Genomic DNA, 22,503 nt, shown 5'->3' with positions numbered 1-22,503 from the left:
CCGCTTTTCTACTAATCACGCCCCTGCCTATCCTTGACCACAAACACCCCCTCATGTCGCGGTAGCCCATTCACGCCCGTTTGGAATGTCCACGCACCTCCTCCGCCATGACGGAAACACGCCGAATATCATGACAATGACTGCCGCGCAACCCTCCCGCGCAACCTCCATCATCTCCAGCCATGAAGCCGCTCCGCCACCCTCGAGGGACGAGCAGACGAATATGAATAACAAGGAAAAGAAGAAGACGGACAAGAAGAGCACCGAGTATGTCATCAAGAGCGGGCTGGCGGGTGGTTTCGCTGGATGTGCGGTATGTTTCTCGGGCCCTGTGTCTTCGACTCTCCATGACATCTGCTAATATGCACACGACAGGCCAAGACGGTCGTAGGCCCCCTCGACCGCGTCAAGATCCTGTTCCAGACGCGCAACCCCCAGTTTGCTAAATACACAGGCTCCTGGGCCGGATTCCCCGAGGCCATGCGCGACATCTACGCCACCGCCGGACTGCGAGGTCTGTTCAAGGGCCACTCGGCCACCCTTCTGCGCATCTTTCCCTATGCAGGTGTCAAGTTCCTCGCCTACGAACAGATACGCGCCCGTGTCATTAAGAACAAGGCACAGGAGACGCCTGTCCGTCGCTTTGTCTCGGGCAGCTTAGCCGGCATGATGAGTGTTTTTTTGACATACCCGCTTGAAGTCATCCGCGTGCGCCTGGCCTTTGAGACCAACGAAAATGCACGAAGTAGTCTGGCCACCATTGTCCGCAAAATCTACTCGGAGCAGGCCCCCCGCGTCCACCGGCCGGAAAACCCAATTACCGCAACTGCGACGCATCTCGTCGATACCGTCACCCCACGCTCCGGTCTCCCAAACTTCTTCCGTGGCTTCACCCCCACTCTGCTCGGCATGATACCCTATGCTGGCGCCTCGTTTCTCGCCCATGACCTCATGTCCGATTTGATGCGCACACCCCTACTCGCCCCTTACACCACCCTGCCCAACACCTCGCGCGAAGAAACAAGTACTTCGACGCATAAGCCCGCCCAGCTCCGTTACTGGGCTGAGCTCACTACCGGCGGCATTGCTGGCTTCGTCTCTCAGACTGTCTCATACCCGCTTGAAGTGATCCGGCGGCGCATGCAAGTCGGCGGCGTCGTTGGTGACGGCCATAGATTGAGCATGCCCGAAGTGACACGAAGAATCTATCTTGAAAGAGGATACAAGGGCTTTTTTGTTGGCCTGACAATTGGTTATGTCAAGGTTGTGCCCATGGTGGCAGTCAGCTTTTATGCTTATGAACGTGGTAAATATTATTTAGGAATATGAATCATGAAAATTTGCCAATGTCAATTGATGAGAATGATGCTGTGCATGATGTTTTTATCGGATGGATACTCACTTGTTTACTTACTTGAAGACTTATTAGGCAGGAGAATATGTCGTGCTAGCCAATATGGTATTCCATCCTTGTTCACGTTACTACTTTAAATAACAGTGACATCTCTTTGCTATTCGCCAGCTTCATAGCTATAGCAAGGTCCACATTTTAGCAACGTGTGCAGTGCCGTCGTGGATCTAGACTACACCTTTTGTAACAAGGGCTATACTAGTACTATGAAGTTCACATAATAAATTATCATAAGATGGTCCTAAAAATTAACTCATGTCTATTGCATTTAATCCCTTTTTTAATATATATCGTTTGAAGTTAGCGTAGATAACTCTTCTGCTTTAAAAGGCGAAATTAATTTGGAAAAAAAAAAGGGGATTTCAGCAAGAGAATTAGTAGAATCATTGAGCAGCTAACTACACTTTAAATATCGTTAATATAGAAGATATGAACTAACTACCCAAGAACCACCCCTCACGCGCCATTATATTATCATAATCTTTTATTTCAAGAAATATTTTTTTCTCTTTCCATAATGAGGTAGTTGGATAAGAAATTATTCCATCTAAAAAAAAAGCGTGAATAGAAAGAATAGTTAGTTATATATTTATTTCAAAATCCAAGTACCTACATACGCAGAGCTATGTCTTTAGTAGAAAATCTTTCGCTACTAAAAGAAGTGTTAATTGTTTGATAATTAGAATATCCTACTTTATCTAACTATGCTAAGTATGTATAGAAGAAGAGAGAGAGAGAAATGAGAAGGAAGGAAGGAAGGAAAAAAACACGTTTGTTGTCGTGCATGGATGGCTTTGGTAAAGTGTCCTTGCATTTATCCAGAGTTCACATATACATTGTTGCAATCAAGAAGACGCAAGCTATAATAAGATGATCCAATCATTTGTTCATTCATTTCATCTCTATTTCATCGTGTCTACCAACTCACGATACATTCGCTTCAACTCGCGTACATCGCCCTCGAGCTCCTCTACCCTCTCCGTTTTCTCACCCAGCATCTCCAAGGCGGTGCCTTCCCTATTCTCCATCTCAGACAGTCGTTTTTCCAAGTCGGTCACTTTTTCCCCTTGTTTCTTGGCCTCGTCTACCTCACGCATGAGCTTGACGACTTCGTTGCGCGCCTCGTCGCGCTGGGCAGTCAGACGCACGACTTCTTCCTTGTGCGTTGCCTTTTCGGATTCCAGACGGCGCACGGCGGCGCTCATGCGCTCGACAAGTTGGACAGAGGGGCCGGCGCCCATGGTGGACACGCTGACCATGTCGGCAATGGTGCGATGTGGCGAAGATGCAGTGTCAAAGGTGTCCATGTTTTCTGGGTCGAGTGTGTGAATTGAAGGGGTTTCGAGCGGTGGTGCAGTTAGACCATTAAGACTGGCCATACTATAGGGTATCGAGTCTTGTCTTTGGGGAGTTCCGATTTCAGGCGTGCGAACTCTTGACGTGGACTTGGCCTGCCGTGAGCTGGATGGACGGCGCGAGACATCATCGAACATGCGTTCTATGGGTGAAAGGGCGGTGTCCATGCCGCTTGAAGTGGCCCGCGGATTGGGTCTTCGGGTGTAGATGCCTAACGGGTCTGGCGAGTGTCTTCGTTGCGCCACCGAAGGCGAGTCCGTTCGCGGGAAGAGACTGTCACCAGCTAAAGATGGTGTTTGTGATTCTATCTTCCATTTGCTCTTTTCTTCTTCAATTCGTTGTTGCAACTCGGCCTCCCAAATCTTCTTCTCTTTATCCAAATCGGCGCGCGCATCTTGGGCAGCAGTTTCTGCTTGGGCAAGTTTGACTTGTAGCTTTTGAGCCGCGGTACGTTGCTCGTTCAAGTCATGCTCAAGAGTACGAGCGCGCTCGTTGAGACTTTCAAGCTCGTCTTCCAGTCGACGTGCTTTTGAGTTGGCTTCTCTCGCTTTGCGTCTGACCTCGGACTCGCGCTTCGCCGTCTCATCACGGTCTTTTTCGAGCGCGGCAACACGAGAGGTCAGGCTTGTCTCAATACCTTGCCAGTTTTCAGAAGCAAGCGAGTACTGTGTTTGCAAGGTTTCGATCTGTCGGAGAAGCTTGGCCTGAGAGTCACCAGTGGCGGATGAAGTAACCTCTTCGGTCCTGCTGCGAAGAAGTTCCAGTTTGGACTCAAGATTCTGGATGGTGCGTTAGTATGCATCTGCATGCAGCCTTCGACTTGACTTACCGCAATCTCACCACGCAGCTCCAGCTCAGTGATCTGTGCCTTTTCCTGTTGGCTTTTGGCTTCATCCCTGGCAGCTTGAAGTTCTTTCTTGGCACGATCTTCTGCCAGCTTCTTCTCTATCCGCAGATTTTCGATATCCTCCTGCAAAGATCTCGTCGCCCTCTTTTCTGCTTCTAGTGCGCCGGATTGCACTCTCTTCTCGGCATCCTCTGCGCGCGACAGGGCGTCATTGAGTTGCTTGCGCAGTTCAGATATTGTCATTCCCGCTTCTTCGCGTTCTGCTCTGATGGTCTCAATGTCCTTTTCAATCTTGCCAACAATCTTCAGCTTTTCCTGTGAAGCCTTTTCAGCGGCTTCGGCGCGACGTGCTCTTTCCGACTGCTCAGTGATGCTCTTCTCAGCCTTTGTCAATCGCTGCTTCAGCATGGTAATCTCCTTTTCCTGCTCCTGAGACTTGGCGCGCATTTTCTTGATGGTAGTCATGTGCTTCATCTCCGTCTTGGACAGCTTCTGGCCCTCTTCCATGAGGGCAGCAATCTGCGCATCTTTCTCTGCCAACTTCTTGTCCGTGGGCGTCGCGTCTTTGTCCGACGAGGCGGACTTTGCAGATGCAGCAAGCTGCTCTGAAAGATAGGTCAGTTTTGACTGCAGTGCATCGATGCGTTCGAGATGTGCATTGATTTCTTCGCGGTTGTCACGCATAGTCTCGTCGTAAGTACTTTGCAAGAGAGACAACTCTGCTTGGATTTGGTCGGCATCCCTGGGCTCGGTAGGCGGGGCTGGGGGGGTTGTGTCGATTGAAGGCCGTGAAGAGATGCTGTCCAAGGACTGGCGGGGCGAGGACGTCTGCGGGGTAACGATGGCGGGTATGGATGGCATGGACATGGTGGGGACGGGCGTTGAGGCTGGCTGGTCTACTATCACGGACGCAACTGGCGGCGGCGACGACGACGTGTCTGGGCCAGACTTAATGGGCGCAGTTGCTTCTCCAACGGGCTGTGGTGGTTCGGGGACCGTTGTATCGTCCGTCTTGGAGGTGCCATGCTGCTCTGGCAGTGAAGTAGGGGCGATGGGCTCTGAAGCCTTTGAATCTATGCTTGTGCGTGATGTGTCGACAGGTGGGAATGAAGTGCGCAACGCAGGGCTCTCTGGGCGGGAGCCAAGATCGGACGAGGGGCGTGAGTCGGAGCGGTCACTTGCCTTGTTGACGGCTTTGGCGAGGCGATCCTGAAGTCGGGAGTTTGGTCTGCTTCGTGACGGGTTCCGCGAGACTTCTGGGCCATTAGCATCCACGGAGCTTGCTGCTACCTTGGGCTTCTGGGGCTACCCACCAGCTTCTACCCCCAGCTTCTTGTCCACGGCCGCCGCCGCTTTGTCTGTGCCGTCGGCTTTGGCTGCGCCGTCTGTCGCTGCTGGCTTTGGGCCCGTAGAGCCATCTTCAGCCAGAATGGTGTCGAGCCGCGACTCGAGGCCAGAGAGGGCGTTGTTCCACCAGCCCTTGCCGCTCATATTGGTGGGTTTTTTTACTTTTTCGGTTGGTTTGCACGTGGAATGGCAGCGCGGGTCGTGACGTAGGGAAAGCGTTGCTAGCCTTCACCGTGCGCTCGTCCTTTGCCCGTGGAGGTGCATTGCTCAAGTACGCGAAGAGGCCAGGCTGTTCGGATGATGGTGGCAGTGGTGGTGATACGGGGAATGCGCCGCTAAGACATGGGCTGGCAGGTGTTGGACGCAGCAATGGGCGCGAATGCTGGATGCTGCGTCGGCTGCAATTGTTCGTCCGTGTGTACGTGTATGTATATGCGTATGCTGTATGGATTCGACTGTATTCAAATAAACATATGGACAGCTAACGGGCGCCGTCGTGATTCGTGTCTGTGAGCCTTTGCTGACGGGGTCGTCATCATAGTGCAGCGCCGGGGGCCAATCACACGCCGATTGGCCCGCCTTCCGCCCGCCTCTCACCCACTCAATGCCGTCCTCCGTCTTGGTCTGCGAGTGACGGCATGGGGTGTGTGGATTGCACAGGGACATGTATACAGTACTACATGTATACACAGTATCTTTGCCGCTGTCTAGTCTCGGCAATGTCCTTCGTCAATCTCGGGTACTACTCCGTAATATGCCATGTACCCAGCTACTAGTAATACTACACACTAACACCCTCGGCTTGGCATCGCCTACTTACTCCATACCCTCCCGCTCTACTTGTGCTTTTTGACCCAACCCCCCCAAGATTGTCACCATTTCCACGATGCTTGCTCCAATTGGCCTAGTTCCTCTATCGGAACTCATCTATCGCTTCTGCCGTCTTTGATAACGTCAGGGCGGCCCTGTCCTATTGCTTTTGCCTATGTCCTTGCTACAAGTCCCGCTTGCTGCTCTTCTACACACCAACTCCTCCTCAACCCCATGCCCATATCTCTCAAAATGGTACGCGCAGTAAGTTGCCCTTATTGTTGCCGTCTACAATGACAAGCCCACGCCCTAACCATTCCCTAGGCAGTTGGCCAAATGCGTTCCACGGCCTCCATGGCCTCTAATCTGACCCAAGCCCAATCCCTCTGCCGCAAAGCCCACCAAGCCGGCGCAAAAGCCCTCTTCCTCCCAGAGGTAAGCTCCCTGCTCCATTCTCTTCATCTACCCACTTCACAAAGCCAACCTTTTTTCTTTTTCTCTTAGGCAGCAGACTACATCACCACTTCCGGCGGCCTCCAACTCTGCAAGCCAGTCACAACCTCTGAATTTGTCATCGGCCTGCAAGATTGCGCAAAACAATACAATCTCGCCATCTCTGTCGGTATCCACGAACCCGTCTCCTCTGATGCGCAAAAAGTGAAGAACACCCTCATCTGGATCACTCCTCAGGGAGAAATTGCCCAGCGCTACCAGAAACTACATTTGTTCGACATGGATGTCAAGGATGGCCCCCAGATGAAGGAGTCGGATGGCGTCGAACGCGGCCTTGATCTTGGCCATCCCTTCGACAGCCCCGTGGGCAGGATAGGCATGCAGATATGTTTTGACCTACGCTTTCCCGAGCCTGCGCTTGCCCTCAGGAAGCGAGGCGCCCAGGTGCTCTTGTACCCTGCCGCTTTTACCACCCCAACGGGTAAGGCCGGTCACTGGGAAATACTGCTGCGTGCTCGTGCCATTGAGACGCAGAGCTATGTCATCGCTGCTGCCCAGGTTGGAGTACACGATGACCAGGGCAAGAGGCGGAGTTATGGACACAGCATGATTGTGGATCCTTGGGGCAAAATCGTTGCTCAACTCGGAGGCGATGAGGGCGAAGATGGGAAATGGGCCGACGACGGTGAGATTGCCGTTGCAGAGCTGGACCTTGATTACGTTGAGAATCTGCGCAAAGATGTGCCCATGACACGAAGAACAGATGTTTATGCAGATGTTTCTTAGCTACCATGTTTTAGTACAACCAGGACTCGTGTAATATCGACACTTGAAAACAAGAAGGAACCATTTCTGATCCCCGAAACCCGTGTCCACCCTCACTCTTTCTAACATTCATCTCTGATCCAAATCCTTGCCTTTCAGCAACCACTCCTTGCCGCCTAGCGTCAGATTCGCCAAAGGATGATGCGTCTTCTCAAGCTCACACTCCACCCTTTCCCTCACATGACGCACTTCGCACTGCATCCGTTCAGCCAAACACTTGAGCAACGTCGTAAACAAGCTTCTCTCCTTCCTATCCATTTCCCGCCTTGGTCCCTGCGTCCTCGGTGCCTCAACCCGACCCTTTACATTCAAACACACCCCTTCCCCCTCACGAATCCCGTAGTCGTGATAAAAATTGAGCAACGTTGTCTCGCAATCCGATCGGTCATGATATAGCAGCGTATCAGAAACGAATTCCGGGCCGATACTCAGTGCAGCTTCTGCAAAGCAGAATTCCAGCGCGTTGCGCAGTTCGAAGTGCTCTGCTTGCATGACGGACCCGTATGTGCGCTGGTTGATCCAGCCGGAGCCGTGGTACCGCGCTGCGAGTGTCGAGTGGTGGAGTACAAGGTAGATGGCGATCAACGCATCTCTATGCAACGACTCAATATAACACTGTCCGTCATCTTCATGCTTTTCTAAAGCCTCCCGCGTCAATCATATGTGCAAAAAACTTGCTTTACAAAAGGGACAGCAATGACTAACCGAGCAACGATATCCTGTGTATGAGTATTAAACCAGTGTAGGCTAGAAACGTATTGTGTGGCATGATTGCGTTGAAGTTGTGGTCGGAGCAGAGAGCATCCATGACGTCGTCTATAATGTCGTAGTTTCGAACACACTCGGCCAGCCAGTCGATGCTGAAGTCGCTTTTACATGGAAAATCTGTTTCCGCGTGGCGAAGCTCCTTTTGCATAAAGCAGCGCGTAAGCGATTGTTCGTATGTGCTGAATAGTGTGCGGAGCCGTGGATGCGCATTGCGCAGAGCAGATATCAGGGCTCCATTGCCGAATGGAATGTGTTGGAGTGTTTGGAGAACAATTTCTGGGGGTATCCGTGGCGAGATGAGGAAGTTTTGGTATACTGATGCGTCTGAAAAGTATATCATGATAATGAAAGGCTCAAACCTGAGCAGTGTTATGACTGTGTGCGTTAGGGTGAGAGTGATTGAGATTGTAATTAGGCTGGGGAGATGATGGCGGCCAAGCGCGCGACTGTACTAAATGTATCGAGGGTAACAGCGCTGTAGGTACCAACGGCTTTTGTACAGTCTTGAGATGGTGAATAAGGCAAACAGTCGATTGATACAATGATCGTGACATGGCTATATACCGAGCTAGTGAAGACCGTGATGGATGAAGGACGGGTACCATGATGGCGGGTCGCCTTTCAACATCGCAGGCACCAGTCACAAGGACACAAAGTGGAACTGTGCCGATCCACGATCATGATGTCCATCTCATATAGTCGTTTGTCGCACACTTGGCCATGGCTTTGATCTACAGTCTGCCTGTATCTGTGCTCAACGCGCTAGAGAAATCCAAGTAGCATTGGGTGCAGGCTAGTAAAAAGATTATGGCGCAATATTAGGGCCGATGTACAGAACAGGTGGGGGAGGGGTACTAGTAGGAGATGAAGGAGGTTACTAGTGGGGCTTCCGCCAATCTCTCCTAGCATTCTCTACAACGCTTTACCCGGGTATCTTGTAAACTCCGCAAACGAGATGCTACTATATCCACGTGGGCATGCCACTCCTACTAGACGAGATCAATACCCTCCCTCTCTGCCGCCTGCAAAACAAAACTCCTCGTCTTTGCATCTGGCGCTAGATCCAGAGGGACATGGCCGTCATTGTCCTGCTTGTCGAACTCGGCACCCAGAGTCAAGAGTAGCAGTGCTGCATCTCCGTGTCCCTCGCTCATGGCATGATGCAGCGGCGTCATGCCATCGACGTCGGTGGCATTGAGAGGGCTTTTGGCGTCTACAAGTGCCTTCATCATGGGTACACTGCCCACTGCTGCAGCGCGATGTAGTGGTAGCTGCCCACGTTTGTCCTTGACTCGTGCCGATGCTGGGGGCTTTTGTGCCAGCAATGTACGGGCAATGTCGAGGTTGGCTTTTGAGGCGCAAAAGTGCAATGCAGTCTGACCATTGTTATTCTTCGCATTGACGTCGGCGTCCTTGGAGAGGAGCAGGTCTACGATTTGTTCGGCGTCTTTCCGTGAGCACGCCATCATCAAGGGAGTCCAGCCGGAGCCATCGGTGGCGTCGGGATCGAATGACTTTGTCTGCACAAGGGACTGCACGATGGCGAGGTGGTTGTACGAGACGGCCCAGTGAATGGGAAGACGGTCGTCCGGGTCGCGGAGGGATGCAAGCTTGGGGTTGGCCGCGAGCAGAGAGTCGACGCGGGATGCTGGCACTGGTTAGAAGACCATGGCTCGCCTGGGCGGATGATTATTGCGCAGACCTTGGCCTTCTCGACACGCCTCATGGATAGCGTACTTGGCTTTGTATTCCTCCATTGTGGATTTCGCTTGAGATGCTGCCGCGTGCGTGTTGGAGTACCGCCACCAACGTTGATCCCGCCTCGACCGAGGCTTGAACAATACTGCCAGGCGGTGAGATGCTAGCGCCGATGAGGTCATGCATACCTGTATGTATCTACACTATCTCATTCTCAGGCTTCACTGTATTGCAAGGAATTATTTCTACTCATGTGGCTGGCATTAAAAACATTTTTTTTTGGATAAAGCAACGTTGAAAACCAGACAAAGTGGTATTATTACAAAATAGCTTTGCATAGACCACCTCAAAGCTCGCTCTTCCAAGAGTGATCCTCTGGTACACCCATCTTCCTTTGCTGGAAATTCAGTATCCGCTGGAGAAATATGGGCTTGATGCTCAAGATGCCAATCAGACTTAGCAAAATCATAAGCAAGACACCCAGGCCAACACCCAAAGCCACAGCATCCCCTTGCCTGCTGACTTTCCTGAGCCACGCCTTTGTGTCTTCGACAGCAATGTTTTCATCGTATGCCCGCCGCACGCTCATCAGCCCAGGAAGGCCGTCCAGAGATCGATGGTTGAACTGCTTTTGGTAGTCACCCAGTTCTTGCTTCTCTATCATCTTGCGAGCCCAGCCTTCCATTGTATCCCGAGGCTTGAAGCCATGATCATCATGCGTGCCAGGCTCATGATCGGCAAAAGCAACAGCGTCGCCGACAGCATCTGCGCCATCAGTCTTTGCACTGGCGATTTGCGGCACTCCGAAACCACAGCTCGTCTGCACTTTTTGAATCTTGAGCACAATCACCGCTCTTACACCGGCGATGTCGACATCATCTCCATTTTCCGTCGACATCTTTGCTCGGATTTGGCTAAAGTACTGATCCCACTTCTCCACCACTTTGCCCTTACAGAATAGCCGCATGACCTGTGGTGAAGGACCAAACGAGGAAAACATGAGCGTCACACGGCCATTTTCGTATATATGTGAAATGGTCTCGCAGCCACTGCCTGTAGCGTCGAGGTAGGCTACTGTGTTGGGTCCTAGAACGGCAAACGATTTTGAGGGATGTCCTTTGGGTGATATGTTGACGTGCTCACCAGCCCATGGCGCGCTGGCGACAAAGAAGAGAGGCTGTTTCGTGATGAAGTCGATATGTTCCTGCGTGAGGGAGGGATAGAATTTGACCATGGTCAGGGCGTCGAGTTATCAAAAGGCGGTCAGGGTTTTGGGGAAGGCGTTGTTGCTGTCCAAAGTGCAGTAATGCGGAGACTGTTGATGAAAATTTGAATACTGCCAGAGACCAAGTTGATGGAGAATGCTGGTATGTCTAAAGTAGATTGCTTGTAGACGGTTTTGTCGAAAAAGACAATGAGGTAGTAGAAGTCCAGAGATCAAAGTGACAACTGTCGATAAACAGAAGGCGGATAAGAAGTGCCGGACGCGTGAATCGTCTCGAGAGCCAATGGTCGAGTGCGTTGTTCCCTTACTGAAGTACGAACCTCAGGAGTTGGCGATTGTCTGTCAGGGATATTTGGTCAGGAAAGATTGTTAAGATAGTGAAATGCACGGTATCGGCTCTATGCCTATTTTGGACTGGCCCAGGAACTAAGTCGTAGTGGGGGCGGGGCGGGGCGCGTCTGCGTCGTCGAGGAATCGCGAAGTCATCGTCGCAGGTTGCAACATCACACGTCTAGAACGTCGCCATCATACTCAACATGGTGCTCGCACTAGCATTGAAAGCAGAACTCAATGGGTAAACCTTCCACCCCATCACAATTTGACAAAACACTCTACGTACTGAACTCATCCCAGGGTAACAGACCTCCGCCCCAACGACACCGAAGAAGCACCTTTTTTCTATACCTTCAAAGTTCAATGCACGTCATGTCGCGAGATCCACCCCAATTTCGTAACAGTCAACCGCTTTGAGATGAACGAGCAAAGCGGCAGTAAAGGCGAGGCAAACTTCGTATGGAAATGCAAGAACTGCAAGGTTGCTCTACTCACATGCTGATTCTATCATACCGCACTGCTGATGCTTTCAACAGAGGGAGCATTCGGCAAACGTCAAAGCTGCACCCGCATCGTACCCGCAGAGTGATCCACCCAAGATGATCAACATACTCGAGTTCGACTGCAGAGGGTTGGAGTTCACTGAATTCAAAGCTGAAGGCGAATTCCTTGCCACGGGTATTGAATCCGGCACCAAGTTTTCTGGCATAGAGCTACCTGATGGGGAATGGTACGATTATGATGAGAAAGCCGGCGAAGAGGTCAGCATCACAAATGTGCAGTGGGAGATTCGTCGTGCATGAAGATATCTAGTGTAGGCTGGTAAATTGATAGAGCTCTACCCCAATCTGTGTCGTAAGCCACCCGTTCCTACCAGTACCCAACTATTAGAAACCAATAAATATCCTTCTATCCGCACTTTGAAAGACCGAAAAAAAAGACTCAATACAACCTTTGCGTAAAGGATGCCCAGCAGCGAAATTTTGCGAAATTCACTATCTCGAGAGCCGTAGGTCTTGCTGGGCTTTCAAATACGCGTTGGCCTCTAGGATTATCGACATATCTCTAGTCCAGCCCTATACACCATCAGCGTCTAGGACTATATCCTAATAATAAACAGGATATCACCTTAAGCGCCTAGAAAGAAGTTATCGCGTGACTCTATCCAGTAGTATTAAGGATACCTTAGGTAATAGTATAATTAAATCTATAGCTATAAAACTACTAACTAGCTATAAATATAAAGTATAATAGATAGTAGATTTAGTACAAGTAATTATTCTAGGTTGAGTAAAAAAGGTTAACATTGAAGCTGAAGGACTTCTAGGCTTAGAAGAGTACATTTAAAAGAGTGTTAGTACTTAATTACTATACGAGTCTAAAAGCTAGTTATATAGATAAAGTTACAAAGACCTGTAAGAGCTGCACTAAGGTTGCAGGCTAGTTGAATTCCTGCATATATGTTAATTGACTTGGAAGGAAAGCTTGGCATGATGATCATCGTAAACGTATGCACCATCAAGTGAAGGGCCAAGAAGGCAGCAGCGCTGAAAGACGTAACTGTTGAATCAAACATGCCGAATCAAACTGTATTCAAGGATCCTGGGCCGATCATGCAACTTGCATAGCGGGCCAATGCTTTTGGTTGTTATTGCAACTAGCCTCGTTTGTTCATGCGCATACGCGGCGTGGTACAAGTGTACGTGTTTCCCTCTTAGCCAACGAAGATTCCTGGGGTATATACGAGTGCGAGAGTTAAGACGGGCGCCTTAGACAACTAGCCATCCGGATTGAAAGACCTTCCTATCTCTAAAACTATCGCATTGCTACCTCTACTATAACCCACCTTCCGCAGCAATGGACGTTCGCAAAGATCTCGATGAGTACACGCAGATCATGCAACAGCAAAAGCGTGTCCTACAAGATGCTAAGAAGAAGCAGGGTCAGTATCCCCGCGATCGCAAGGGCAGGGACATCATGTTGTTCGAGTTCACGATGGCGTCAGTGGCCAATACACAACGCGCTGGAAGCGAAGACACCCAAACGATACATTCGTCGTTTGTTCCACCAGCATATCCACCTTGTACCACATCTCTCGGCGATTTGAAACCTATCGCGATTGAAGGTCTCAGGCTCGAGACGCATCATCGTGGCTGCTATCTCATATTACGAGCCATCACCCCTCCGAACCGTATGACTGCGATTCTTGTTCTGGTTGAAGACGAACACGGGGACGTCACGCTATTGCAACTGTACCAACAGGAAGATGAGGCCAGCCGTCCAGCATCTACTGTTGTTGACAAAGGTTCAGTCCTTCTGATTAAGGAGCCTTTCTTCAAAATTACGGCGTCTGGAGACTACAGTTTACGAGTGGATCATCTTTCTGATATCATTTTCCTTGGTAACAACGATTCCAGGATACCACAATCATGGCGACAAGGACTGTTCAAGTCGGGAAGATCCGCGGACTCTCTGAAGCTTGAAGGGAATGGATTTATAGGGAAAGGAGAGTATTGGAGGGCTATCGACAAGTGAGCAAGCTGACTGATGAAAAAGTAATCGCGCTAACGTATGGAGCAGGTACTCGGACGCTTTAGCGCATCCCGCAACACCTGACGAGATTCAAGTGATCAAACGAAATAGATCTTTAGCATATCTAAAGACCAGGCAATATGATGCCGCGTTGTCTGATACTGGCTTCCCAGACTTTGGCGTGGAAGCCTCGGAGAAAGCATTGTTTCGAGCAGCGGAAGCTCTATACCACCTCACTCGCTACGAAGAATGTTGCAGCGTGCTCGAGAAACTCTGCAGACTCTTTCCGAACAACAAAGAAGCAGTCGCTGCACATACCCGTGCACGCAATCGAGTCCGTGAGAGCAGCACCGGAGAGTTTGACTTCAGGCTTCTCCAAGCTGAAGCAAGGAAGCGTATTCCCCCACATCTGGACCACGGCACTTATATTGGACCAGTAACGGTTAAGAAAGCCAAAGGAAAAGGTCGCGGCTTATTCACAACCGCATCTATGAAAGCAGGGGATCTAGTACTGTGTGAAAAAGCTTTTTGTCATGCTCACGTCGACGAACCGGGGAAAGGCAATGCAAAGGTGACTCTTTTGATGAATGTGGAGACAGAAAGAGCTTTTATGGGCGGTCAAGCACATCTCATTCAGTTGATCACGCAGAAGCTGTACAAAAGCCCTTCTATGGCTGCGGCTTTCACTGAATTGCATCATGGCGATTACAAGGCGGTCGACAAGATGTTTGTTGATGAACAACCGGTAGTAGACACGTGAGTAGCACCTGTAATGATGAGCCAGCCGACTTGATAAACTAATGTTTTACCCTCCAGCTTTCTCGTCGAACGAACAATGGCCCTCAATGTCTTTGGCTGCCCTGTTACATCCCTGAAAAGTCACAGCGATGTCATGTCTAGCAAGCTCTCGAAAAGAGATTCCGTATTTGATTCGTGTGGCATCTGGATCAAAGCCTCATATATCAATCATAGTTGCCTCGGCAATGTGCGTCGCTCTTTCATTGGAGATATGATGATAGTGCGCGCATGCAAGAACCTGGAGGCTGGTGTAGAGCTAGCCTTTCCCTATGAAGCTCCAAGGGGTGATTATGTTCCCCAGGTTGAGCAAAAGTTCAAGAACTGGGGATTCATTTGCAGGTGCGCGCTTTGCGAGGATATTAAAACCACCAAACCGTCGGAAGTGGCAAAGAGAAGGAGCTTGCTGGATCAGCTGGACCGTCTCTGCAAAGCTGGCTTAACAGCGCACAATGTTCCGACCAAACTGGAACGCTTAATCATGGCGCTGGACGAGACATACAAGCGTCCGGCGGAGGAGGTTCCTCGACTTTTGCTGTTGGATCCACAGCTATTGCTGACGCGGGTCTACATGGAAAAGCTTAATCCCACGAAGGTGTTAGAGTCGGTTGCAAAAACTCTCCATACTCAAGGCTTCATCGTCACTGGGCTTGATCAAACTCGTTCAGCTTTGGTTATTCACAAATGGGGTCATATCATGGACCATATGTTAGAGATCTTTCTACATGGGCAGTCAGCCTTCGAGCAATTGAGGATATGGGAGAAGTCAAAACAGGCCGAGCAATATGCAAGAGTTGCATATCGGATATTGGTTGGGGAAGAAGCATCCTTCAATCGGACATGTAACACAGAGTTGTAAATTCCAGGTCGCCGTAAAGAAGCCCCCATTCAAACGCCGACAGCTCGAACATGGTGGAACGGGAGACGATGCAGATCATTAGGATCGTTGGGCGAGGTACCTTGTTTAGCAAAAACCTTGCGTGCAATCTCTAGCACAATGGCTGTCTCCCTAATGCAAGTATAGCAAGCTATCGACCCCGAAAGAAAAACTTCTTGCGTGCCGTATTTGCTTACGATTTTAGCCCAAGTACCACCTCTGACTGCAAAGTAGCAGGCGGTACAGCTTATAATTAAGTCCTCTTGAGTCGGTGACGGTTTTGGCGACCTTGTCGTAGTGGGACGCTGGGTCAATGATTGCGATGTGATGGTAGGTTTTGCTGTTGGCATTCCAGGTATGCCCACACAATAGCACGTCTTTGCCCAGAGGCAGAAGGGGTTTAAAGTACGCGAGACTCTGTTGGACAGTCTATGTGGGACTATCACATTGACCATTAATGCGTCAAACGTCGAGGACAACCAGAAGACTCAGCCCATGCTATTTGCTCTCTTTCCAGCCCTGAGGCGTCTTTTATCAGTGGCCAGATTCTCGATGTCAGCGGTGGCTTTACATCTCATTAGGTAGTGATACATGTAGATGGGGAAAAGCAAACAGGAGACAGTACTTGCATTGCAATTAAATGATGATCACGGAGCATTGTAGTCTGAAACTTATTCATATTGCAATCAGCTTGGATGTAGCACTGAGCAGTGATCTGCTGCATCGCCTCCTAGCCCTGTGGGCCAATAGGCCTTGTTGGATACGCTCGAATTGTTAACCAGGAATTGTTCCTCACGTTCGCAACTGCAGGTCTGTTATCCATGGTCGTATGTCAGCTTATCCTTTCTGCTCTCGAATACCCAGACTATCTTGAGCCACTTAGGGAAGAGATTGAAAATGCAATTCGCGAACGTGGAGTCTGGAACAAAGACGCTTGTGCGAGAATGCCAAAATCAGATAGTTTCTTGCGAGAGACGTTGAGGTTAAGTCTTCCTACTGCGCGTAAGTCGATTCCTGGGGGCATGAAGTTGGATAGTGACATCTTGTTGACCATTTCCCAAAGCTAAGTTACAACGAAAGGTCGATGTGGACATCCCTCTGTCGAATGACGAAGTGATCAAAGCTGGTACACTCATCGGGTTTCCTACTCTGGCTATCCAACGAGATGAAGATTACTACTAACGGCCCACTGGAATTTGATGGATACCGTTTTTACGATGCCGACACAAACACTACCAAGGTAAAATCGGTGACACAAAGCCGCTAGGGTATATAGGTGAAGTATTCGGTAGCTAGGCCTAGCTACCCTAGAGGCACAACTATCATCAAATTCATCCTTCACATTTAACACATTAAACGTCTGTTCCATCTTGAGCGCCAATGATGCCATTGGGGGCAAACCGATTGTCAAGGGCAACGCGTGATGCGAGACGTGCGTCGTTGTTCGAGGCGAGACACACATTTTCGCTGGGCTGGGAAGCGCATTTGACGGGATTGACAACGAATATCGGCGGACCTCTTTCGATAGGTTGTTGATACTGGTTGCAGGGAGGTGCTTCTCGATCAAAGGGAGGCACGTGTGATCTGGAAGCGCGGCCGTAGTGCAATGGCCAACGCAGTTTTCTGCTAGAGTTCAGTGCATCATTGACCTCTTCCACGAACGTCATGGCATGCGCATTGGTGATGAGTTTGTTCACATTGCCCTGCCTCCAGAACATTCTGTCGCCTAGCTTTCTGCGCAAGGCTGCAGTAAGCGTGCGATACTTGGGCGCGAAGAAGTTTGAGATGGTATCAATATTCCACGCGATCGCCATCAGTAGAATACTGAAACCAAAGGATACCGGAACTGCAAGTGTTAGCCAGTGAGGACCATGCACGGTCAGTCAACATACACATAATACTCGACAGCCAATTTAAAGACAGCCAACCGTCAGCGACGTCGATCCACGGGAACTCATCTATTTGGAGCGCAAAAAAGGAGGTCATGAATGAAAGTAGGAGCTGCGGTATCCAGTTAGCATGACTACCGTGGCGATAAGGAGGAAGGGGCAAGTTCGTATGAAGATGATGGTCACGATGGTGAAGACCATCAATGTTCTGCCTTGACTGGCAGCTTCTTTACCCTGTGCCGCGGTCTCCTTGGCGTGCCTCTGCGCGATTTCGCCTTGTTTGGCTGTCTCTCTTGCCTGGAACAGAGTTGCTTCTGCCTGCTTGCGCGCGATTCGCGCTTCTTGGACGTTTGCGAATTTCTGCTTAAGATCGACCAACTTGGAAAGCTACAGCAAGTCAATTGATGGCACGAATCGATGAACTGTTGTTGATACATACAGCGTCGTACGTCCGATCTGCATGTATGGTCATGTTTTTGACCTGCTCCTCGTAGCGGATTACCGAATGCCATGACTTCGAAGAGTGCTTTGAGGGTGTACTGTGCTTCTTGGGAGGCTTTGATTTAGGTCGATTTGGCTCTTTGGATGCATCAGGTTCTGTAGATGAATTGACCTGGTCGAGTGAATTGACAACAGTCTTCTGGTCCCCGATGACTCGCCCGAGGGCATGCAGCTCATCCTGAATGTCTTTGATCTGCTCCAGCAACTCAATCTCATGTGCTACCTCACGGGTTTTGATCCGTGGTCCAGGGATGTCGACTTCGTATTGACTTAATATCTCGTTTCCGTCGGTGCTGGCAGTTGGCTCATCTTCCTTTCTTTGTTTATTAACTTCTAGACTAAATTCTCTGAAAAGAGTCGTCTCCCTATCTGCCTAGTCCACTTTCAGTTCAAGTTCGTTGAAATGGGTCAAAGAACCTACGATACGTCCAATCTCTGTGTCGTAAAACTCTAAGAACTGCAGATTCGTTGCGTCATTGGTACCTGGGTCCAAGCAGGACGTCAGACAGTTGTATACGATTCTGCTGGCCAGTTCGTAATGCGTCTCGATTTGCGAGGGATCTCCCTTGACGTTTTCAAGAACATCGGTTTTGTCAGGAATGTCATCGAGCTGACCCTTGCTCAGGCGTCCCGGGAAGCTGGTAATGACGGTGTCTAACGCGTTGGTTAGTGGGCTGCAACGTACAAGCAACACGTATTATTGTACCTTTGCCCAGTATCCACATCCATAGTTGATCAATTACGATCATAGCAGGGCGACCTTACTTCTGGCTCAAAGTTCCTTTCGCGTGCATCCGGCTGACGAGCTGATCTTTGTCTCCATAACTCGTATTCGGCAAAGCATGGTAGCAGTACTGATCGAGACTGCGCCGCAGATGGAGTTGACGAGCAAGACTACGGCCAAATTTGTCTGTACCAGAGCGCATGTAAAGCCTCATAAGCTGTTGATGCGGCAGACTGATACCGTAGATAGAACTCCCCGTCGTGTCAACCGGTTCGGATTGTGTGACACATGCTGATGCGTATCGAGACATCGATTCGAATGTTTCGGTGTACTCCCAATAAACGTATGGCATCTATATTCCGTCAGCGAGGCCTGCATGAAAGTCTGGTGCTCGGCTGACCATAAGCACAAAGCTGTTAGAATCTGATCCATCTGTTGCAACCTGTTACCATGCTGTTCAATCAAGCACGCAAAATGCACTACACCATATCTATCTATCGGCAAAACGGCCTCATGTATCGAGCATGTGGCAAGTTCTTGGAGCCAGTATGTAGCTGATCCTTCCAAATATGCTCGCCAAGGATCTTGCTGCGATCCAAGCCTCTAGGTTGCTTTTGTGCGCGGTATCGGAGCATTGCCAATTAAGCCTCAGTTAGCCGCTGGATCGACAGGTGCCGTGACAACGCACTTCGATCCATCGCATCTGAGGGAACAAAATTAGTATCTACAGCGCTCAGAGTGCCGATTTCTCATACATTGTTCGTCGGAAGATGGAGCCATTTAATGGCTGCGTCTTTCTTCATGTGGGCCGCATATACGTCTTCCGAGCTGAGCAGGTCTCCAAGAGAGGATATTTTCGAGGTCTTCCATAGGCCGTACTGATAAGCCACCACTGTTGGCTGAAACTCCTGTTCGATATCTTGGTCATCCAAGTGTGTGTCAAAGAGCCAGGCATCTTGTTGCAGCTCCATTGCTAACTTCTGGGCTTTTTCCCAGCTAGGGTCTGATCCTCCCTGAGAATCTATGAGGTCACGGATCAGCTCACTGATCAGTTTTCTCTCATTGTTGCAGACGGAGCAACAGGCAGAGTGCTTTAACAGTGCGTTCAAGGGGAGCAGGCTCTTGGAAACCACTGCCAGGTGTCCCGGAGTCTGGCCTCTGTGGTCTTGTGCGCCCGGCCATGCACCTAACTTGAGAAGGGAATTGATCAATGTCAAGTTGTTGGCTAGTACTGCACAATGCAATGCTGTACGTTTCTTACTGTCAGCATTATTCAGAGCACTCTTATTTCCAGTAAGGATATTGACCATGTCGTCGTGATCCCGAAGACCAACCTTCTCCATAAACTTTTGGGACCCACCAAATGGGTTCGTGAAGTAGGGCCGACTCGTATAATAGTTCCAAATTTCAGAAAAGCGAAAAGTCTCGTGGCATTGCATGAGGACTGGCAGCAGGATCGGTTTCGAAGCTGTGTCTGGAAGGATGTCTTTCTCCACACTGAGTCGATTGAGGAACCAATGTACCTTTTCCAAGGAATCGCTTTTGGCGTGAATAGCGGCGACTTCATCTTCGTAATAGCTGATGATCGATTTGATGTGTGGATCTTCGAAATCGCTCTTCTAGAAGCTATTACTTTGATCCGCAGGATGTTCGTTACTTTCGTAAGCCAACGAACCAATGACAGACTTGATAAGTGGAAGACGATTGATTTCCGCATTAGTCAGAAGTACTTGAATATCGAGCCCGGCCTCGTGTAGTTGCTGGGTATCGTCAGGCTCTTCAACCCGCCGGATCTTTGTATGGTTGCGATGTGCCTGGATGAGATTGAACAACAGCGTTTTGAGCCTTTCCTGGAATTTCTGGGGCAATGCCTCTCTCCAACGCAGAATGAGAAGCTCTGAGAGTGGTAGCACATCGCCTGCATCAGCAGCACTGCGATATTCAAGCTAGCGCCCTTCCATACGATCAAATAGGAGCCGAACATATGTCATGGCATCCTCGTAATCTTGCCAGCTACGATCATAATATTCGAGGAATACCTCGTCGGTATCGCAACCAAGGTCACGGATAGCTTCCTGTTCCTCTGCTCCAGGGCCTCCATCGGTTTTATTGCCTCCAACGCTCTTTGTTGCATTGTCATATGTGTCATTGGTCGCTGTTTCGATATTGTGCGGTGGCTTCCAAACTTCCTCGAGATGCGTCTTGAGATGTAGGTTGAGAAGATTGTAGATCTCCCTTGGTTCTCCAGCTTGACCTCCCTTAGGGTCCTGGGTACAGAACTTATCGAACGCTTCGTCCGCAGTGGAAGCTCGTAGCCATCCTACAAAATGGTATTTCAGAGCATTGTCCAGACCCGGCTTAATATCATTCCATCTGTTTAGGCTGTTAGACGGACGGTAATATTCCACCTTTCAGACGACTAGCTCGAGATGCAGCCAAACAACCTGCAAAAAAGTAAAGAGAGATGTTTGAACTTACGTTGCTTCGGGGTCTTTCGAGCTCTGGTTAAGGCCTGATCCCGGATCCATTGTATTTGGTTGATGCTTTGACGCACTGGATCGGAGGTAGCACGGACAAGAAGAACGAATGCAGTTGAGTTGCTCAATGGTTTGACAGGGGAGATGGCATTAGCAGACATCGACGCAGCAGCTCCGCAACGAGCGCTGAATAGGTGCCAACATCTTCAAGCCCGACCAGGCCCTTATCGAAGCCCATTCCATCGAAATCGGTGCCGATGCCGACGTGGTTAAAGCCGATCAAATTGCCCAGGTAGATGATATGGTCAGCAACGTCCGCGACACGCTGAAGGCGTCGCGTTGTGTCGCGACCGAGGTGCGCGATAGATCGACCATGAGGCTGTCAGTCATGCTACCGGGTTTCTGAAAGGCCCTAGCGCGATGCCGTTAATCATAATGGAACTAACAAAGAGATCTCGTTTGAACAGCTGTGACTTCCGAATTAAGTCTTTGTCGCGGGCAAGTTCTTTGCCTAGCAAGATACGAGACGTAATGCGATTCATTATCTCCGTAAACTTGAGGAAAACTTATATCGTCATCTATTTGTTGGCGATACCTAGTTTTGCTTCGAGGATGTACTCGCAGTTTTCCCTTCATGATTTCGACTAGCGAGGCTACAGGCTGATTAGACAAAGGAAGCACACGATGATGTCGACCTGTCATCAAACCAGAACACGGACTTATTCACCCCTATAGACAGGGCGCATTTATCAGCTTTCTTTCTTTCCGACGTTGACCTGGATACCCAGCTAGACAGCCACCAAGCCATTGATTTTGGCAGCCTCGTCAACACTCTCGCAGACGGCATGGCGAACCTCCCACTCGACTCGCCCTTTGCACTGGGGATATCTGAAGCTGATAACACCACCACGACAACTGCTGCTACAACTACTACCACCAATACTAGTAATAGTATCCCTGTAACCATGACTACTGCCATCCCAGCAGCTCCCAACATGATACTGGCATCATGCCAATACGCACCAACGCTACTACAACATCTCGGCGAGACAGCGGATAGCAACACGCTTGCAGCGGCGATAGACAGTGAACCTGGTGAGGAAGGCTTTCTGGCCAGCGCAGTGCAGCGCTCGCGAGTGCTGCTGGACCATTGTTCCATAGTTCTGTCCTGCGGGCTATGCAGCCGACGCATGTCGTCGACACTGGTACTGCGCCAAGCCATGGACGAACTGAGTATGGCTTTAGGTATGGGCACGCTGTGGACGGATAGGGGGTTGTGGTAATAACAACAGCGGTGGCGGCAGCACGTCCGCATATGAGCAGGATAAATTGCCATTGATCAGCAATTTTGGCAAAGGACGAGGTGCGGCTGCGTGCGCGCGCATGACGGTTGGATTGGAAAGGGGAGTCACGTCAAAAGTAGGTTAATTTCGAGCGGCAGCTACATAGTATGGGTAGTTTCCAGGCGTTCGATTAAAAAACAAAAGCTGGATGTGTAATATGAAAGAATAATGGAAAACACGGATGATGCATACATAGAGATCAAGATGATGAATTAAAGATTGCTTAACTAATGGTAACTCCTTGTACTTGAATCAATCGCTTTTCAACGAAGTAAAAATGACAGATGCATTT

General features: G+C 49.8%; 8 protein-coding genes across 8 annotated transcripts; 5 read left to right on the top strand and 3 right to left on the bottom strand.

Annotated features, from left to right (window-relative positions):
• Nucleotides 1-85: 85 nt before the first annotated feature.
• COCVIDRAFT_110887 (hypothetical protein) lies at nucleotides 86-1,329 on the top strand (the record flags this gene model as incomplete). The annotated part of the gene is made up of 2 exons (XM_014696734.1): nucleotides 86-313; nucleotides 376-1,329. The coding sequence occupies 2 exons, from the start codon at nucleotides 86-88 to the stop codon at nucleotides 1,327-1,329; spliced, it is 1,182 nt and encodes a 393-aa protein (XP_014552220.1).
• A 4,694-nt stretch (nucleotides 1,330-6,023) lies between these two features.
• Nucleotides 6,024-7,010, top strand: COCVIDRAFT_30388 (hypothetical protein; the record flags this gene model as incomplete). Its single annotated transcript, XM_014696733.1, has 3 exons — nucleotides 6,024-6,035; nucleotides 6,096-6,206; nucleotides 6,276-7,010. 3 exons carry the CDS (start codon nucleotides 6,024-6,026, stop codon nucleotides 7,008-7,010), a joined length of 858 nt encoding a protein of 285 aa, XP_014552219.1.
• A 108-nt stretch (nucleotides 7,011-7,118) lies between these two features.
• Nucleotides 7,119-8,157, bottom strand: COCVIDRAFT_30387 (hypothetical protein; the record flags this gene model as incomplete). Its single annotated transcript, XM_014696732.1, has 2 exons — nucleotides 7,119-7,687; nucleotides 7,755-8,157. 2 exons carry the CDS (start codon nucleotides 8,155-8,157, stop codon nucleotides 7,119-7,121), a joined length of 972 nt encoding a protein of 323 aa, XP_014552218.1.
• A 1,704-nt stretch (nucleotides 8,158-9,861) lies between these two features.
• On the bottom strand, nucleotides 9,862-10,749 carry COCVIDRAFT_19681 (hypothetical protein; the record flags this gene model as incomplete). The annotated part of the gene is made up of 1 exon (XM_014696714.1): nucleotides 9,862-10,749. The coding sequence occupies one exon, from the start codon at nucleotides 10,747-10,749 to the stop codon at nucleotides 9,862-9,864; it is 888 nt and encodes a 295-aa protein (XP_014552200.1).
• A 527-nt stretch (nucleotides 10,750-11,276) lies between these two features.
• On the top strand, nucleotides 11,277-11,876 carry COCVIDRAFT_110929 (hypothetical protein; the record flags this gene model as incomplete). The annotated part of the gene is made up of 3 exons (XM_014696731.1): nucleotides 11,277-11,314; nucleotides 11,374-11,554; nucleotides 11,610-11,876. 3 exons carry the CDS (start codon nucleotides 11,277-11,279, stop codon nucleotides 11,874-11,876), a joined length of 486 nt encoding a protein of 161 aa, XP_014552217.1.
• A 1,054-nt stretch (nucleotides 11,877-12,930) lies between these two features.
• Nucleotides 12,931-15,259, top strand: COCVIDRAFT_110923 (hypothetical protein; the record flags this gene model as incomplete). The annotated part of the gene is made up of 3 exons (XM_014696730.1): nucleotides 12,931-13,604; nucleotides 13,654-14,361; nucleotides 14,422-15,259. 3 exons carry the CDS (start codon nucleotides 12,931-12,933, stop codon nucleotides 15,257-15,259), a joined length of 2,220 nt encoding a protein of 739 aa, XP_014552216.1.
• An 839-nt stretch (nucleotides 15,260-16,098) lies between these two features.
• COCVIDRAFT_30382 (hypothetical protein) lies at nucleotides 16,099-16,459 on the top strand (the record flags this gene model as incomplete). The annotated part of the gene is made up of 2 exons (XM_014696729.1): nucleotides 16,099-16,279; nucleotides 16,341-16,459. The coding sequence occupies 2 exons, from the start codon at nucleotides 16,099-16,101 to the stop codon at nucleotides 16,457-16,459; spliced, it is 300 nt and encodes a 99-aa protein (XP_014552215.1).
• A 170-nt stretch (nucleotides 16,460-16,629) lies between these two features.
• COCVIDRAFT_30381 (hypothetical protein) lies at nucleotides 16,630-20,919 on the bottom strand (the record flags this gene model as incomplete). Its single annotated transcript, XM_014696728.1, has 11 exons — nucleotides 16,630-17,123; nucleotides 17,170-17,278; nucleotides 17,353-17,553; nucleotides 17,606-18,040; nucleotides 18,089-18,305; nucleotides 18,433-18,743; nucleotides 19,080-19,094; nucleotides 19,147-20,010; nucleotides 20,074-20,288; nucleotides 20,355-20,764; nucleotides 20,870-20,919. 11 exons carry the CDS (start codon nucleotides 20,917-20,919, stop codon nucleotides 16,630-16,632), a joined length of 3,321 nt encoding a protein of 1,106 aa, XP_014552214.1.
• Nucleotides 20,920-22,503: the final 1,584 nt, after the last annotated feature.

The sequence above is a fragment of the Bipolaris victoriae genome (genome assembly GCF_000527765.1).
Source record: "Bipolaris victoriae FI3 unplaced genomic scaffold scaffold_115, whole genome shotgun sequence".
Classification (NCBI taxonomy): domain Eukaryota; kingdom Fungi; phylum Ascomycota; class Dothideomycetes; order Pleosporales; family Pleosporaceae; genus Bipolaris; species Bipolaris victoriae.
The sequence above is the reverse complement of the archived record's forward strand: the minus strand, read 5'-3'. Positions and strand labels throughout refer to the sequence as shown.